General features: G+C 44.8%; 1 protein-coding gene across 1 annotated transcript; it reads left to right on the top strand.

Moving 5' to 3' along the window:
* Positions 1-6,932: 6,932 nt before the first annotated feature.
* Positions 6,933-14,237, top strand: LOC122681543 (acyl-CoA-binding domain-containing protein 7). Its single transcript, XM_043883747.1, has 4 exons — positions 6,933-7,083; positions 13,613-13,730; positions 13,835-13,897; positions 13,977-14,237. Exons 1-4 carry the CDS (start codon positions 7,072-7,074, stop codon positions 14,048-14,050), a joined length of 267 nt encoding a protein of 88 aa, XP_043739682.1. The 5' UTR covers positions 6,933-7,071; the 3' UTR covers positions 14,051-14,237.
* The last annotated feature ends 2,038 nt before the right edge of the window (positions 14,238-16,275 follow it).

The raw sequence follows: 16,275 nt of genomic DNA, 5'->3' as shown, positions 1-16,275 counted from the left end.
GTAAGTCCAACACGCTCCTGGCCTCTCAGACATCTCTGTTGAGGATGACCTCCATATTGACAATCATTAACAGTCAAGACCATCACCATGGGCAACATGACCGAGCTAAAGCTGGCTCAGTACATCCTGACTTAGGAAAGAGGCAGTCATGAAGATCATTGACAAGACTTAGACAAACTCCTCCGGACTCCAGAGACGGTCCCTTGAGTGAGAACCATGAAAGACTTGAGTCCTCCCCAAACAGTTATTTGTAGCGATCCATTCTGCCTTCCTTGAGGAATTACTCAATGGAAGAGACATATTTGAGGACCTGGTGGCTCATGGAAATCCATAAGAAAAAGAGGTTCTGGCAAATTCCATCGGTGATACACTGTCACCAGAAGTGCATTGCTCATAGAGTTAAAGGCAGAGCGCCTGCTTTTGGGTGCTGATGTGAAGAAAACTTTGAAGACTATGGCTTTGGCGTTACATTCACCTTTGGCAACAAACTAGATATCTTCACTGGCTGTCCCCCTTTAGGCCACCCTGGAACTCTTCCAAGTCCAAATAAGATAGACCCACAGTAGACGTGTGGAATCTGAGAATCATCCTATATACACTGGTCTGCAAACCCCTTACCTGTTGATGGACTCCTGCCTTCAAGGAGCTGCAGGAATCAGTACTTAATGGAATAGACCATATGCCCTTTCACATGTCCAGGAAATGTGAACTGCTCAAGAAATTTCTCATTCTCAATCCCAGCAAGAAAGGCACTTTAGAGCTCATCAGGAAAGATCCCTGGATAAACAGAGGTCGTGAAGATGAACCAAACCTTGCATGGAGCCACTCTCTTGACTCCCAGGAACCCTGATGGTGGCGTCCAGCGTGACAAAAGGCAGGAAGTCCAAGGCTCACTGATGGCTGGAAGCACAACCAAGTGATGGCCATCTCTCTGCTTCTGAGGTACAAGAGAGCCGAGCAGGAGGGCCACATCATCGCCCCGAAACCCCAGACTTTGGTGGATCTAATCAACAGCAGCCCACCCAGGAGCCACCCAAAGTTTCTGCTAACACACAGCAGTGAGGTGTCAGCAAGCTGGCAGCCCCTTCCACTAATTCCCATTCTAACAATACTCAGAGGGACAACACAGAACATAAGCCACCTGAGGAGGACCAAGTGTAGGGCAGAAGGGCAGTGGCAAAGCCAAGGAGGGGAAGAGACCACCTAGCCTCCAGCACAAATCAACGCAGGAATTGCCTGCTTTGGGAGTGAGCAAGCCCCGGCCAGGCCTCTATGCAAAGGGGCAAAGCCAGCCTAACCCTGCCAAGGTCAAGGGCTCTAAGGGCTCTGCACCCTTCCAACACCCCAGTCTCCCTGACAAAGCCACGCCTGCATAGAGATCCCCGCATTATGGCTCACCAAGGCCTCAGGGCCATGCCCCATTGGGAAGCTGGGCTGTGTCCCCAGCCCAGACTCCCAAGGGTGTCCTTTTCTTCCACCCACCCATCAGAAGTAGTGGCAGAGCCACAGAAGGAACCTGCGTCCTCCAGGGTGTGTCCAAAGGAAGCTCCATCCATTGAGGCGACCTCTGAAGGATAAGCCACCCCAGCCTTCCTTCCGAAGGACCAGCAAGGGCTTCTTCACCAGGTTCAAGTTCAAGTTCATACTGAAATTTCTGTGTTTCCGCTTTGTCAGAAGACATCTTGAAAGTGTGAGGCGGATGGGAGACAGTTCCCCCTCATGGAGTGGGAGCACAGGCGGTGAGAAAGAAAAACCGTGGGAAGGCCAGGTGGTGCTCACGACGCTTGAGGACCGCGAACCTCATGGAGCCCAGCGAGAAGGTGCAGGGCTTCAGCCAGGTGCTGGAAGCAAAGGGCGTTAGCGCGAACTGCGCCGGAGGCCTGCGCTGCTGTGAATGCCTGGCGCCGGGGCCAAGAGGACGGGGGTCCAAACGGTCACGCCCGCCTCTCAACGTAGCTTCTTTTCCGTGGCAAGCTGCGCTTCTGCGGATTTGGAAAGCATTGTGTCCACTCGCCCCGCTAAAAAAAAAACATTGCATCTTCTACCTTCAAAAAGTGGCCAGTAGCCTCCAGGGAGACAAGAGGTGGGGCAATCCTTGCCCCCGCAGCTGACTGTTTGCATCCGGGCCGCCTGGCCGCGCATCTCTGCGGCGTTGGCTCTGCGTTCCTGCTTGTGGGGGAGGGGAGCCAGGGTTGGTAACGTATCAGAACTCCTAACGGGTGCTTCCGGGGAAAATCTCTTGGGCGAATTTTACTGAGCAGGCCTGACTAGTATTAAGCGACCACTGTGAAAAGAGTTTGGGGTTGATCATAAGAGAGCTGGGATGAAACTGAAATGTGCGTGCAGCAGGCGCTCAGATGCTGTTTGGGCTATAGGAGCTCATTCTGGCTGCAGGTTAGAGACTCGATGGATAAGCGGCCAAGTTCTCTTTGTGTTTTGAAAGTGGCCTCTTACTGCAAGGACAGTGAGGGAGACAGCAAGAACAAGGTCAGCTCAACTCATTGATGGCTGAGCAACCTCTCGTTTGTAAATTTTTCCTCCATTCTACTTTATTTCTTCCGGAAGACAAAAACAAGAGGATGCTTCCCCAGCTTGTTGTATGTGCTAGAATTCCCATGCAATGACAAGAGAAATTCAAGAATCTTCTATGGAACTCGACTCATGGATGTTAAAATTTATATAGAAGAGCAAGGTGCCAAGGACAGGCCTTCCTGAAGAAGAACAAAATTGGGAGGCTTTAATAATTAAGACAATGTGATGTAGGTGGGGGGATAAACAAATGCAGAGCCCAAGAAACTATCAATATGTTAAGTCTCATGATTTCTCTTAAACCCACCCTAGTCAGGCTTGCCCCCCAACCCCACCCTCACGACTGCATTAAAACTTCCTATCAGGTCATCAGTGATCTGGACAATGACCTAAATCCAATTACTAATTCTCAGTCTTCATCTAACCTAACATACTTTGGACATGAACTTGGGCAAACTCCAGGAGATGGTGAAGGACTGGGAAGCCTGGCATGCTGCAGTCCATGCTGTTGCAAAGGGTTGGACTTGACTTGGCGACTGAGCAACAACAACAACAAAACATACTTTCTCACTCATGATGCTTCCTCAACTCTGCATTCTCTTGGTTTTTCTCTCACCTCAGTGATCACTTCTCTGTCTCCTTCGTGCTCTTCCCCCCAAACATTTAGTGTTGAAATTTCCCATGGCTCACTCTTCAGTTCTGTTTCCATCTCTCCTCCATACACACTGAGTTTCTAGGGCCATCCAAGTTTCAGAAATTGAACCCCTGAGTCTCAGATCTATACACCCAGCCCAGTCGAGACTTGAATATCTAACTGCCCATTTCACATTTCCACTTGGATGTCTGATATCTCAAATGCAGCATGTCCACGGTGGAACTTCTGATGTTTGTTGCTGTTTTTCAGCTTCTAAGTCATGTCTGACTGTTTGCAACCCCATGGACTGCAGCATGCCAAGCCTCTCTGTCCCTCACTATCTCCCGGAGTTTGCCCAAGTTCATGTCTGCTGAACCCAGTGATGCTATCCAACCATCTCATCCTCTGCCACCCTCTTTTCCTATTGCCTTCAATCTTTCCCAGCATCAGGGTCTTTTCCAATGAGTCAGCTCTTTGCATCAGGTGGGGAAAGTATTGGAGCTTCAGCTTTAGCAACAGTCCTTTCAATGAATATTCAGAGTTGATTCTCTTTAGGATTTGACTGGTTTGATCTTGCTGTACAAGGGACTCTCTGATCTTTGCCACCCCATCAGGCCAACTCCACCTATAGTTCTTCCAGTTACTCAAGGCAAACATCTCACAACTGTCCTGACTCCTCTCTTTCTTTCATACCGATACAGAATCTATCAGGGTCTCCTATTGACTTCACCTTCAAAATAAATGCAGAATCTGAACATCTCACTGCCTCCACTGCTGCCACCTGAGTTGGAGACACCCATAAGTTCTCTCCTGGATTATTATTACAATAAGACTCTTGCTTCCAATGTTGTTCTTTGTAGTCATAGTAACAGAAGAGAGTCTTAAAAAAAAAAAAAAAAGATAAAGTAAGTCAGATCATGTCAGTCCTCACTGAGAACCCTTCGGTGGTTCTGTTTGACTCCCCCTTGAAGCCAAATGCTTTCAGGCAAGGTGTTATGTGATTGGGTCCCCATCTCCTATCCTCTGACCTCTTCTTTTGCTCCTCTGCGCCAGCCCCATTGGCACATCACACCTGCCAGGAAGCTCATTTCTGAGTGCCTTTGTACTGGATGCTGTTTTTGCAAGGGAATCTCTTCCCCAGGGATCTTCCAGGCCAGCTCCCTCACCTCCTTCAACTTTTACTCAAATGTTATCTTCCCATGAGGCCCATCCTGATGACATGTTTATAACTGCAAGTCACCTCCCCACTCCATATGCACAAGATTCTCCATCTCTTTGCTCTGCTCTTTTTGAAAACTGCACCTATCAGGGGCTTCCCTGGCAGTCCAGTGTTTGGGACTTCACATCCCAATGCAGGCGGCGCAGTTTCGACCCTTGGTCAGGGAGCTAAGATACCACATGCCTCATGGCTAAAAACCCAGAAAAACATAAGACAGAAGCAATATTGTAACAAATTGAATAAAGATTTTATTTTTTAATATTTATTCTTATTTTTGGCTGTGCTGGGTCTTCACTGCTGCATGAGAGCTTTAGTTGTGGTGAGCAGGGGCTACTCTTGGTTGCAGTGCACAGGTTGCTCATTGCAGTGGCGTCTCTTGTTTCAGCGCACCGGCCCGAGGCACTTAGGTTTCAGAAGTCGCAGCTCACGGGTTCTAAAGTGCAGGCTCGGTAGTGGTGGTGCATGGGCTTAATTACTCTGCAGCACGTGGGATCTAGTTCCTGGACTAGGGCATACCTGTGTCCCCTGCATGGGCAGGTGGATTCTTAACCACTGGACCACTAAGGAAGCCCAATGAAGACTTAAAAAATGTTCCAAATCAAAAAAATCTTTACAAAAGAAAATAGCACCTATCACCTAACATCTTTCAATAGATTGTATAATTTGCTTTTTGTATATGTTTATTATCTGTCATCCCCTGCCAAAATGTAACACAAGGATAGGGATTCTTGTTTGTTTTGCTGACTGATGTTTCTCAAAAGCCTAGAAGGGTGCCTGGCTCATTTGGCACTCAATAACTGTTGGATTAGATGAATGAAAGTGTGAGTGAATAAGGAGGATAGGATGGAATGGAACCAGGAGAGTCACAGAGGTAAAGAGGAATGTTCTATTTCTTAAATTGGTGGTATGCTCATAAATGCGCCCTTTATTTTTAAAAATACTTATGTATGTATGCATACTGGTTTATAATCAATATTTAATAATAGTAGAAATAAAAATCTTTATTATCCAGCTTGACTGACTCCCTAAAGTTTCCACAAAACTGAGTTTTCATTGTACCTAGTATATGATGATCACTGAACAGAGGACATTGATGTTTCTGTTGTTTCTTTTTGCTCCTTGAGACAGGCCAGTCATGGCTCTGGCAACCAGTAGGAGGATGGCAACTCAAGAGAAGAACATGCTTTGGAAAGAGTGCTTAAAATAACATTCTAGACTTAGAGAATAAAATGGAGCACAGTGTATCGTCCCTCTCTTTTCCTCCTGATTTTTTTATAATGACTATAATATCAAAATGTCTCAACTGCAGATACACACCCATACTGGAGCTCACTGCTCCCAGCTGACACACACTGATAAACAGGACTTTCTCCAGTAGACAGAGCACTTGCTCTTCTTCAGCTGCTATTTCCATTGTGCCTTTTAGTGTGCTTCTCATCGCTGGGAAATTTTGAAAAAAATTCTGCCCAGTACAGAAAAAAGAATTTCTTTTTCTTTTTCTTTTTTTGACCATACCACATGGCTTGTGGAATCTTAGTTCCCCCACCAAGGGTCCAACCTGGCCTTCAGCAGTGAAAGCGCAGAGCCCTAACCATCGGACCACCAGGGAATTCCCCTTTCAGTATATTGTTCTAAAATTTGCTTTTTGTCCTTTATTTGGAAACTCATTGACTTCCCTATGAAAATAGTTTTGAGGAGAAAATAAAAAACCAAGGGATTTACATGAAGATGTAGCAAATAATTTTTAAGTGTAATCTTATGCAAAAACAAGGTAAAATGTTTCTTATGCAAAAACACGATAAACCGTTTTAGGGCCTTGAACTCCTGTATGTTGTTACATTGTTAGACATTTCAAATCAATAGCTTTCTTAAAACAGAGTTTGCCCTTTCTTCCAATCACTTTGCTCCACGAAGACTTGTATGTAATGAACTCCTCAGATGACCAGAAAATGCAGTTCCAGTTCTTTGAAAATTTAATCAGACGTGAATTACAACCCCGTTCTGTGTCTGCAGACTTGGAGTGACACTGGGTTTGTTCCCCTGGAGAATGGGGTCATGTTGAAGAGTCCTGTGTGTTTTGTTTTTTGTTTTTTTTTTACCCTAATTGAAATCCAGTTGGGATGATTGCAGAGCGTGTTCAGAATGTAAGTGGCTCTCCTTTTATAATGAGGAGAAGAGGCAAACTACCTCTTCATTCCTGGTGGGCTGTGCCTCAAGACGGGTCGGGAGACAGAGATACCAGATAAACGCTGTCTGCCACCCAAGCTCTTAGAATCATGCAGAGGACAGAGGTATATATGAAAAGGAATCCCAAGTGAGGTCAGTGCCCTGGAGAGACCTCTCAGGATTTCCTGCAAACAACCTCTAGAGAATGAATAGAGCGAGTCAGGGGCAGAGAGGAGCTCATTTAAATTCTCTTCCCTGCGCCTTGCCAGTTGCAACCTCTGGCAGCGCACAACTCTCTGCAGGGCTTAGGCTGGGAGAAGAGCGCGGCCCCGCGGGCCCGGACGGTGTCACTCACCGCCCAGCCCCGCCCTCGCGGGCCAGCGACCAATGGGCATAGGCCGGGCCCGGGAGCGCGACCAATGGGAGCCGGCGGGCGGAGGCGCGCTGCCCTTTAAGGAGTCGCTGGGCGCCGGGTCCCGGGAACCCGGCGCTTAGAGACAGGCACCGTCCAGGTTTAGCCGCCATGTCCCTGCAGGTGAGCCGGGTGTGCGCGCGCTGCTGCGGGCGGGGAGGAGCGTACGTCCCGGAGAAAAGCGCTCGAGTGGGGCGTGGGGCCGGCGTGACGCCCCGCCGGGGTCGCGGCGCATCTCTGACCCGGCACTTCGGGCCGCTGCTGCCAGTCCTCTTTGTCCCCGGTAGCTGTCCGCGGGGACCCCCGAGACACGCCCACCCCATCGCCAGCGCCCCCTTATTGCGCGTAATCCGCACCGGTGCATTCTGTTGACGGCGTGCCGGGCTCCCTATGGCAACTCTTGTGAACCCCGGGGACTGGTTAGACGCAAACCAGGCACCCGCCGCGGGAGGGCGGGCGCCAGGCTGCTCCCAGCGGACCCGGCGGGTCCTGCCCAGCCATCTCTTCCCATCCTGGAGAGGGAGGTGTGGGCGGCCTCCCCTTGCTCCTTGGCATGCCTAGGGGCTCTTCCAAGCTAGTGCAGAGATCTGGAAAACCACGATCTTAAATATACTGTTCTTGTGGTCTTTGGAGGGAAAAAAAAGTTTATGTTCAGGGTGGAAATTTGGGGGAAAGGGAACAAATGTAAAGTAAAAAAGAAAAAAGGGAAAGTGTTAGTTTCTCAGTCCTGTCCGGCTCTTTGTGACCCCGTGGACTGTAACCCGCCGGGCTCTTCTGTCCATGGAATTCTCCAGGCAAGAATACTGGAGTGGGTAGCCATTCTTTTCTCAAGGGGACCTTCCCAACCCAGATATGAAACCAGGCGGATTCTTTACCAGGGAAGCCCATAATATAAAGTAGAACATCAGACATTCCTTCACCCAAGTGATAACCACATTAGCACTAGGTTACTTTCTCAAGTGTTCGAGAAACATCTATGTGATATGTGAATGTATATGTTTATACACACACTTTGCTTTTTATATAATTTTGCTCTCTCGCTCTCTCTCTTTTTTAATTTGTACTATGAGCTTTCTGTCACCACTAAATATTCTTTAAAAATTTTAAATGTTTGCATTGGGTACATGGCAGGATGCACCCCATGTGACCGTGGTACTCCAGGGTCACTGCTACACTAGGGGCGGGGTCGGGGGGCCTTGCGAAAACAGGAACGGGAGAGGGTGTGAGGAGGTTTTAAGGCAGTTGTTTTGAAGACCCGTTAGGCACAGGCGGGGGGGAAATCCAGCAGGTCAGCTTTCAGCCAGGGTGCTGAGTACGGGCTCCAGCAGAGTGAGCTCAGCAGGCGTTGAAATTCCTCACCCAAAGCCGCGAGCCCAGCTCTGCAGCAGCACAGGAACATTATCCAACTTTCCCTTTGGCCCAGAGTGCTTGGAATTAAGTGTAAATGACTGTACCTTTAAGTCCCTGTTTCTGGGATTTCCCTGGTGGTCCAGTGGTTAAGACTGTGTGCTTCCACTGCAAGGGGTGTAGGTTCCATCCTTGGTCAGGGAACTAAGATCCTGCATGTGGTGAGGTGTGGCCAAAGATTAAAAGAAAAAAAAAAAAAATCTGTTTCTCACCTATTGCTGGGAGCCGTTATGGGAGGTCCCACCTGTGACGAGGTCATGAAGAAAATCAGGCAGGCAAGGCCGTCTGGGACCCCATCCATGACGAGGTCACGAGGAAAATACCTGACAGGCAAAGCCGTCTAGGATAAGGGACCCTCCAGGTTGGCCTCGGCCTCTACCCTACCCTATATCCTCCTCCCTTTTCTGCTGCTGTTCTTTTTTTTTTTTTAATTAATTAATTAATTTATTTTTTCAGTGGGTTTTGTCATACACTGACATGAATCAGCAATAGATTTACACGTATTCCCCATCCCGATCCCCCCTCCCACCTCCCTCTCCACCCGATTCCTCTGGGTCTTCCCAGTGCACCAGGCCCGAGCACTTGTCTCATGCATCCCCCCTGGGCTGGTGACCTGTTTCACCATAGATAATATACATGCTGTTCTTTCGCAACATCCCACCCTCACCTTCTCCCACAGAGTTCAAAAGTCTGTTCTGTACTTCTGTGTCTCTTTTTCTGTTTTGCATAAAGGGTTGTCGTTACCATCTTTCTAAATTCCATATATATGTGTTAGTATGCTGTAATGTTCTTTATCTTTCTGGCTTACTTCACTCTGTATAATGGGCTCCAGTTTCATCCATCTCATTAGAACTGGTTCAAATGAATTCTTTTTAACAGCTGAGTAATATTCCATGGTGTATATGTACCACAGCTTCCTTATGCATTCATCTGCTGATGGGCATCTAGGTTGCTTCCATGTCCTGGCTATTATAAACAGTGCTGCGATGAACATTGGGATGCACGTGTTTCACAATTTGTATGGAAATACAAAAAACCTCGAATAGCCAAAGTAATCTTGAGAAAGAAGAATGGAACTGGAGGAATCAACCTGCCTGACTTCAGACTATACTACAAAGCCACAGTCATCAAGACAGTATGGTACTGGCACAAAGACAGAAATATAGATCAATGGAACAGAATAGAAAGCCCAGAGATAAATCCACAAACTTATGGACACCTTATCTTTGACAAAGGAGGCAAGGATATACAATGGAAAAAAGACAACCTCTTTAACAAGTGGTGCTGGGAAAGCTGGTCAACCACTTGTAAAAGAATGAAACTAGAACACTTTCTAACACCATACACAAAAATAAACTCAAAATGGATTAAAGATCTAAATGTAAGACCAGAAACTATAAAACTCCTAGAGGAGAACGTAGGCAAAACACTTTCTGACATAAACCACAGCAAGATCCTCTATGACCCACCTCCCAGAATATTGGAAATAAAAGCAAAACTAAACAAATGGGACCTAATGAAACTTAAAAGCTTTTGCTGCTGTTCTTGTTTGCCCTGCTGCAGATTCTTGTGTTGCCTGCCGAGAGCTCTCCTGCTCCTCTTTCACTGAATAAAGACCAACTTAAAACCCTAATTAATAAATCTCCTGGACGCTGGTACGCTATGAAGGGGCCAGGGATGAAGGAAATGCTTCACTTCAAACATTTTGCTGGCATTCTGGCTTGTTTGATAAATGTGTGATCTCATTGCACAAAATGCTCTTGATTGTTCTAAACATCCTAAGCACAGTACACTAACAAAAGAAACTATTAAGCATAGGCCCCTTCACAGGGTGAGAAAAGCTCCACAAATATGATAGCCACAAATGTGCCTAATAGAAAATACTTTAGAGAGAGATTAGCTGGCAACTTCTTGCAGGTAGTTAACTTTTAGACTGAGAGCCTGTTTTGTGCCATGTCTGCTGTTTCTGCAGTCCTTCGCATTTCTGTTCTGTAAAAATGTAATCCTATCTAGTTCCCATAGAGATGACACTTATTAGAAAGAAAATAGATTAATTATAAGAAAAACAGGGTCGGCTACTGAAGTTGCTTAAGTCACACCAGGTGCAAGCCATAAAATGTTAGCAGGCCTGAAGGCCAAATGATAACAAAGACTCTTGTGAACGAAAAAGTATGTGGGTGACATCCAGTTTCTGTTGAAGGTCAAGTTGCTGTAATGTTTTGAGATGACCTGTGTGTAAACAATATGCACTTCCCCCCAAAAGATGTTGTTAAGGGTATAAAGGGGCCCTGCGAAAATAAACTTTAGACTTAGCCCCGAGCTTTGTCTCACTCTCTCTCTCATTCGCCGACGCCGTTCATCCTGAGGGTTCCCCTGGATCTTGCTGGGGCTAGACCCTGGCAACCTATGATAATTTCAGACCCTCCTAATATCTACTCACTTTTCATTCATGTGTTCAACAAGGAGGTACAGGGCTCAGATGGGCTCCTCCCACCTGCCAGCACTCTGTAAGGCAAGGCTGTTGCTACTGAGATGAATGTTTGTGCCTATCCTCTGTTCTGGATACTTGGGGGGAACAAATACCTTCCCACCAGCCTTGTGCTGAGCCCTAATAAATACTGTTAGGTCTGCCTGGAACCCGCTTCCCTGTCACTGTCCATCCGCTAGGTACTGACCCCACCCCAGGCTCAACTAAGCATCATCTTCTCTGAGAAGGTGCCTTCCACCCTCACAACTGTTCCCTTCTCTGTGGTCCCAGGACACCTACTGCTCCTCTGCTTGAGCAAGTATCACATGATCACTGTGACCCACTCATCTCCCACAGGATGCTGAGCTTTGTGAAAGCTGGCTGCCCTGTTCATCCCTGTCTGCTCTCCCAAGGCCTGGCCCCTCAGAGGTGTTCAATACATATTGAATCAATAGTGTGATACAAGTGGTGAGCTCTGGGCTGGCAGAGTCAACAGAATGAAGTCAAGAATATTTACGGTCTTATTCTTGTTTCATCCTCATGCTTCCCGGCTAAGGTTGATGCCTTTTTTTTTTTTTTTTTTAGCTGAAGCCAAATCTCATGGGAGCTCCATTGCTTACACAGAGTCCCAGGGCAGTGTGTCTCCAAGCTAGAATTAAAACCCAGGATCCTGACATGAGCCCAATGTTTTTCCCGCCACGGCTCATCATAGCTGGGCTGGGAGAAGGCACACTGAAACTGCCACGTAAAACACGAGTGCATGACGTTGGGGTGCCAGGGAAGGGCATGCTGGAGAGAAAGACTGACACTGGGCCCTGCTCTGGAATGGGTTTTTCTCCTCTGCCTGGGGAGAGAGTAGAGAGGGGACCTCTGAAATTGCCTGGGAAATGGTCAAGGGCTCCACTTTTGGATAGAGAGGGTCCAAGACTTTCATGAGCTTGTTAGATGGTTCCATACCCCTCAAAACATGAAGCACAGTCTTCCAAAAACTCCTTCCTGGAAGGCAGGGACTTAGCAGGTTTCTGAGAAGCCTTAGAATTCGTATCAAGGCTTAGCTTGCCAAAAGGACTTGAGTTGCTGTCATTGGAAGATGGCACGAGACTTCACAGCAAATAGAACACCTGAGATGCCTGCCAACCCTGAAGGGAAGGATCCCTATACCTCCTGGACAGTCTTGCCCTGTCCTGCCCTTAGGAAGCTGAGGGAAGTAATGTAGCATTTTAACTTTGCCCTTATTATAGACACAATATGTGCATGCACATTATGGGAAATTTGGAGAGTATAGATGGTATTTAAAAAAAAAACAAACAGGAAACTTACCAATAGAGGCCATTAGTATTGACACATTTTAGTATATTTGGATGTCTCTTCAAGATACTGATTTCATTTCCTTTGGATAAATACTCCAAAGTGGGATTGTGAGATCACATGGTAGTTCTTTTTTAAATTTTTGAAGAAGCTTCATACTGTTTTCCACAGTGGCTGCACCAATTTACATTCCCACCAACAGTGTATGGGGTGCCCTTTTCGCCAAATCCTCATCAACACTGGTTATTTCTTGCCTTTTTGATCATAGCCATTCTTACAGATATGAGGAGCTATGTCATTGTTGTTTTGATTTGCATTTTCCTGATGCTTAATGATGTGGAACATTGTTTCAGATCACTATGTATCTTCTGTGGAAAAATCTCCTGACTCTTTTTAAATCAGATTGTTTTGTTTTGCTTTTTTTTTTTTTTTTTTGCTGTTCAGTCATATGAGTTCTGTATATATTTTGGATATTAGCCCCTTATCAGATAAACAGTTTGCAAATATTTTGTCCCATTCAGTAGGTTGCCTTTTCATTTTGTTGATGGTTTCCTTTGCTGTGCAGAAGTTTTTTGTTTGCTATAGTGTCCTGTGTTTATTTTTGTTTTAACTAGTTTTACTTTTGGTGTCATATCCAAAAATCATTGCTAAGAATGATGTCAAGGAACTTACTTTCTATCTCTTTTTCTAGTTGTTTACAGTTTTAAATCTTATGTTCAAATCTTTCATTCGAGTTGATTTTTGTATGTGGTGTAAGATGGGGTCCAGTCTCATTTTTTTGCTCGTGTATTCAGTTTTCCCAGAATTGTTGACTGAAGACACTGTCCTTTCTGCAGTGTATATTCTTGGCTCCTTTGTCATAAATGAATTGACCATATATGCATGGGTTTATTTCTGGGCTCTTGACTCTGTTCCATGGATCTTTGTGTCCGTTTTTATGTCGGTACCATACTGTTTTGCTTACCATAGCTTGTAATATCATTTGAAATAAGGAATTGTGATGCCGCCAGCTTTGTTCTTCTTTCTCAAGATTGCTTTAGCTTTTATGGTTCTATACACATTTTGGGATTGCTTTTTCTCTTTCGGTGAAAAATGCCATTGGAATTTTGATAATGAAGTGCATTGAATTTGTTGATGACTTTGGGTAAGATGAACATTTTACTATTAATGTTTTCTATTGAAGAACAGGGACTATCTTTCCATTTATTTATGTATTCTTCAGTTTTTAAACATTTAGATAAACATTTTAAATATTAAGAATTTTATTTTGTTCTCTGTATCAAATATGTAGGTGCATTGTCCGTGTAACAGGTAAGGACCAAAGGAAGTATCCACAAATTAAAATAAGGATAATCCTGGTGGAACCAGAGCAGTAATAGTTCATTTCTGATTGAAAGCTTCCTGTCCTCTTTAAGTTCTCCTGAAGCAGATAAACCTGCCTAAAGTTAGCAAATGCACTTTTTGTTTTAGGCTGATTTTGACAAGGCGGCCAAAGACGTGAAGAAGCTGAAAACCAGGCCAGATGATGAGGAACTAAAAGAGATCTATGGACTGTACAAACAGTCTGTAACTGGAGACATAGATATTGGTATTGTGCTGTCATATTAAAAAATAACAGTACACTTCGTTGAACAGTATAGAAGCATAGAATAACAAGTAACTCTGTGAATGTATCTTTCCTTCTTTTGGCAGAGTGTCCAGCACTGTTAGATCTAAAAGGAAAGGCTAAGTGGGAAGCCTGGAACCTTCAAAAAGGTAGTTTTTAAGTGTTACACGAACCTTCTTAATTTCCACGTACATCGGTCGGTGAGTCAACCTGTTTGTATCTTTCTAGGATTATCAAAGGAAGATGCCATGAGTGCCTATATTTCTAAAGCAAGAGAGCTAATAGAAAAATACGGAATCTAGAATTCAGCCCGTGAGAGAATTTTCCTTTTGAAGCCTTCATAATGGTATCGTGACCTAATACTTAGGGGAGAAATGCACTGTAACTCTTGATGGATCATCAGTATTTTTGCTAGTAACATGACTTGTCATTCTGAATTAGAGGTATGCTGAAACTACATGTTTAATAAAATTTTACTTGCTAAAACCAGGCAATTTTAAAGAGTTATTTTTAAAGTGTTGCTCTTGTAGTCTGTATACAAAAACATTAGTTTTTAGTGTAGTGTGTGTGTGTACACAAAAAGCTTGTTCTTTTGGCTTCTCTGTTTTTTCTGCAGTGAAGTGGTCTTACTGGTATAATCAGCACAGTTTATTAAGAACTAATCACAAGGGTCAATTCATTTCTCTGTGTAGCTTTGGGATTCACACCAATGCAGAGCCTCGGCAATACAGACACATCTGGCTCCAGGCTCCCTTCAGTGACTGATTTATAGGTAACCCGAGGCAAGTTACTGAAGCTTTGGCTAAAGCGCATCTGTAGGGTAAGGGGAAAATGTCGATCTCAGAGGTTAAGAATTGAATGAGGTACCTGTATTTATCCTACCTTCATTTTAAAGTGTATACTGTATAAAAGATGAGAGCAAGCAACAAAATTTTTAAAAATAAACTTATGAGTCTATCTCAAGCTCTTCAAAGAAAGAGGAAAAGCTGTCATGGGCTATCAGCTATTCAAGTTTCTATGCTTAGGACAAATAAAAACATCAGGCTGAAATGTAGTAGCTGGTGATGACAGACTGTACAGTATGCCTCTAAAGTCCAGTTTTATCAGAGTGAAAATGAAGAATCTGGAATGTCTATTGGACCAGTTTGCAGTCTCACTTTGGTGTCCACAGGCTCTCTGAAAGAAGGTGGCCTCATTTTCAGAGTCCTAACATCCATTTGAGATTCTACAGGCTAGAAGTCTTCCCAGAGAGAGTGCCTCTGTCCCCTGCTGAAGGGTGTAGGTTTGGTGTTGTGTGAGCACTGGGAGAGATTGATTTCATGTGACTTAAGAAAAAAATTTTTGGATTGACTAGATGAGTTTTCAGGGAATTATGTTGGGTGAAAAAAAAAAGCCAGTCCCAAAAGGTTATATATTGTATGATCCTGTTTATGTAACATTCTTGAAATGGCAAAATTGCAAACCTTGAGGACTGAATAGTGATTGCCAAGGAGGAGGGGAATGAGGGAGGATGTTAAAAGGCCAGCAGGAGGGATCCAGTGGTGATGGGATGTTCTGTATCAATGTCATCCCCTGGTTGGGCAGTGACACTAGAATTTCGCATGATGTTGCAAAAATTTTGCATGATGTTGGGGAAGCTGGGGAGCTCTGTGTCATTTCTTAGAACCCCATGTGAATCTACAGTTCTCGCAAAATAAAAAGTTTAATGAAAAACAAATCTAGCTTGATTTCTAATCTGGAAAACTTGGGAAAGTTAAAGGTGATTCTCCTCTCTACTAAGTGTTGCCTAAAGACAGAAGTCTTCCACGATGAAGTTGACACCCTCTTCCAGTGGAGGGCTCAGAAACTCTTTGAGCTGTTCCTGCGTGGACCTCACCTCCAACCCCAAAAGGCTGGCATCGGCCGCATCATGAGATTCCTATTTGTGGACTGTAGTAACTACAGGTTGTTCAAATGAATAATCACAAATCTAGATTCCTTTAGCACCAATCCTTCTAGAACAGAGCCCTGTATCCTACCCAAGAGTAAAGCACAGTTCAGTGCACACTAAACGGTGAACATAGTTTCTCGAGGTTACCTTTAACTCAAATGTATTACATGAATTTTAACTCAAAACCCTCCCCCCTGACAATTAATTTTATATTATTTTCACTTTGTTAAAAAGAAACAATGGGGACTTCCCTGGTGGTCCAGTAGCTAAAGCTCAGAGGTCCCAATGCAGGGGCCCAGGTTTGATCCCTGGTCAGGGAACTAGATCCCACATGCTGCAACTTAGAGTTCACATTCTGCAACTAAGACCCACTACAGCCAAGTAAATAAATATTAAAAAGAATGATAGATTCTAAAAAGTCCCTCTTGTGTGTATTTCCCTTAATCTTACTCACTAAGACTCTCTATATACTATTTTTAAACCAACAAAAACACGACCCCATATTATGTGATCCCAAACACATCCGTGCTTTAGAAGGTGACATTTTAGCGTGTCAAGCTGTGTTAAGCTTTGGAAGCCGTAAGGAAGAGACACTGG

The sequence above is a fragment of the Cervus elaphus genome, chromosome 23 (assembly GCF_910594005.1).
Source record: "Cervus elaphus chromosome 23, mCerEla1.1, whole genome shotgun sequence".
Taxonomy (NCBI): Eukaryota; Metazoa; Chordata; class Mammalia; order Artiodactyla; family Cervidae; genus Cervus; species Cervus elaphus.
This window is presented reverse-complemented; position numbering and strand designations above follow the sequence as displayed.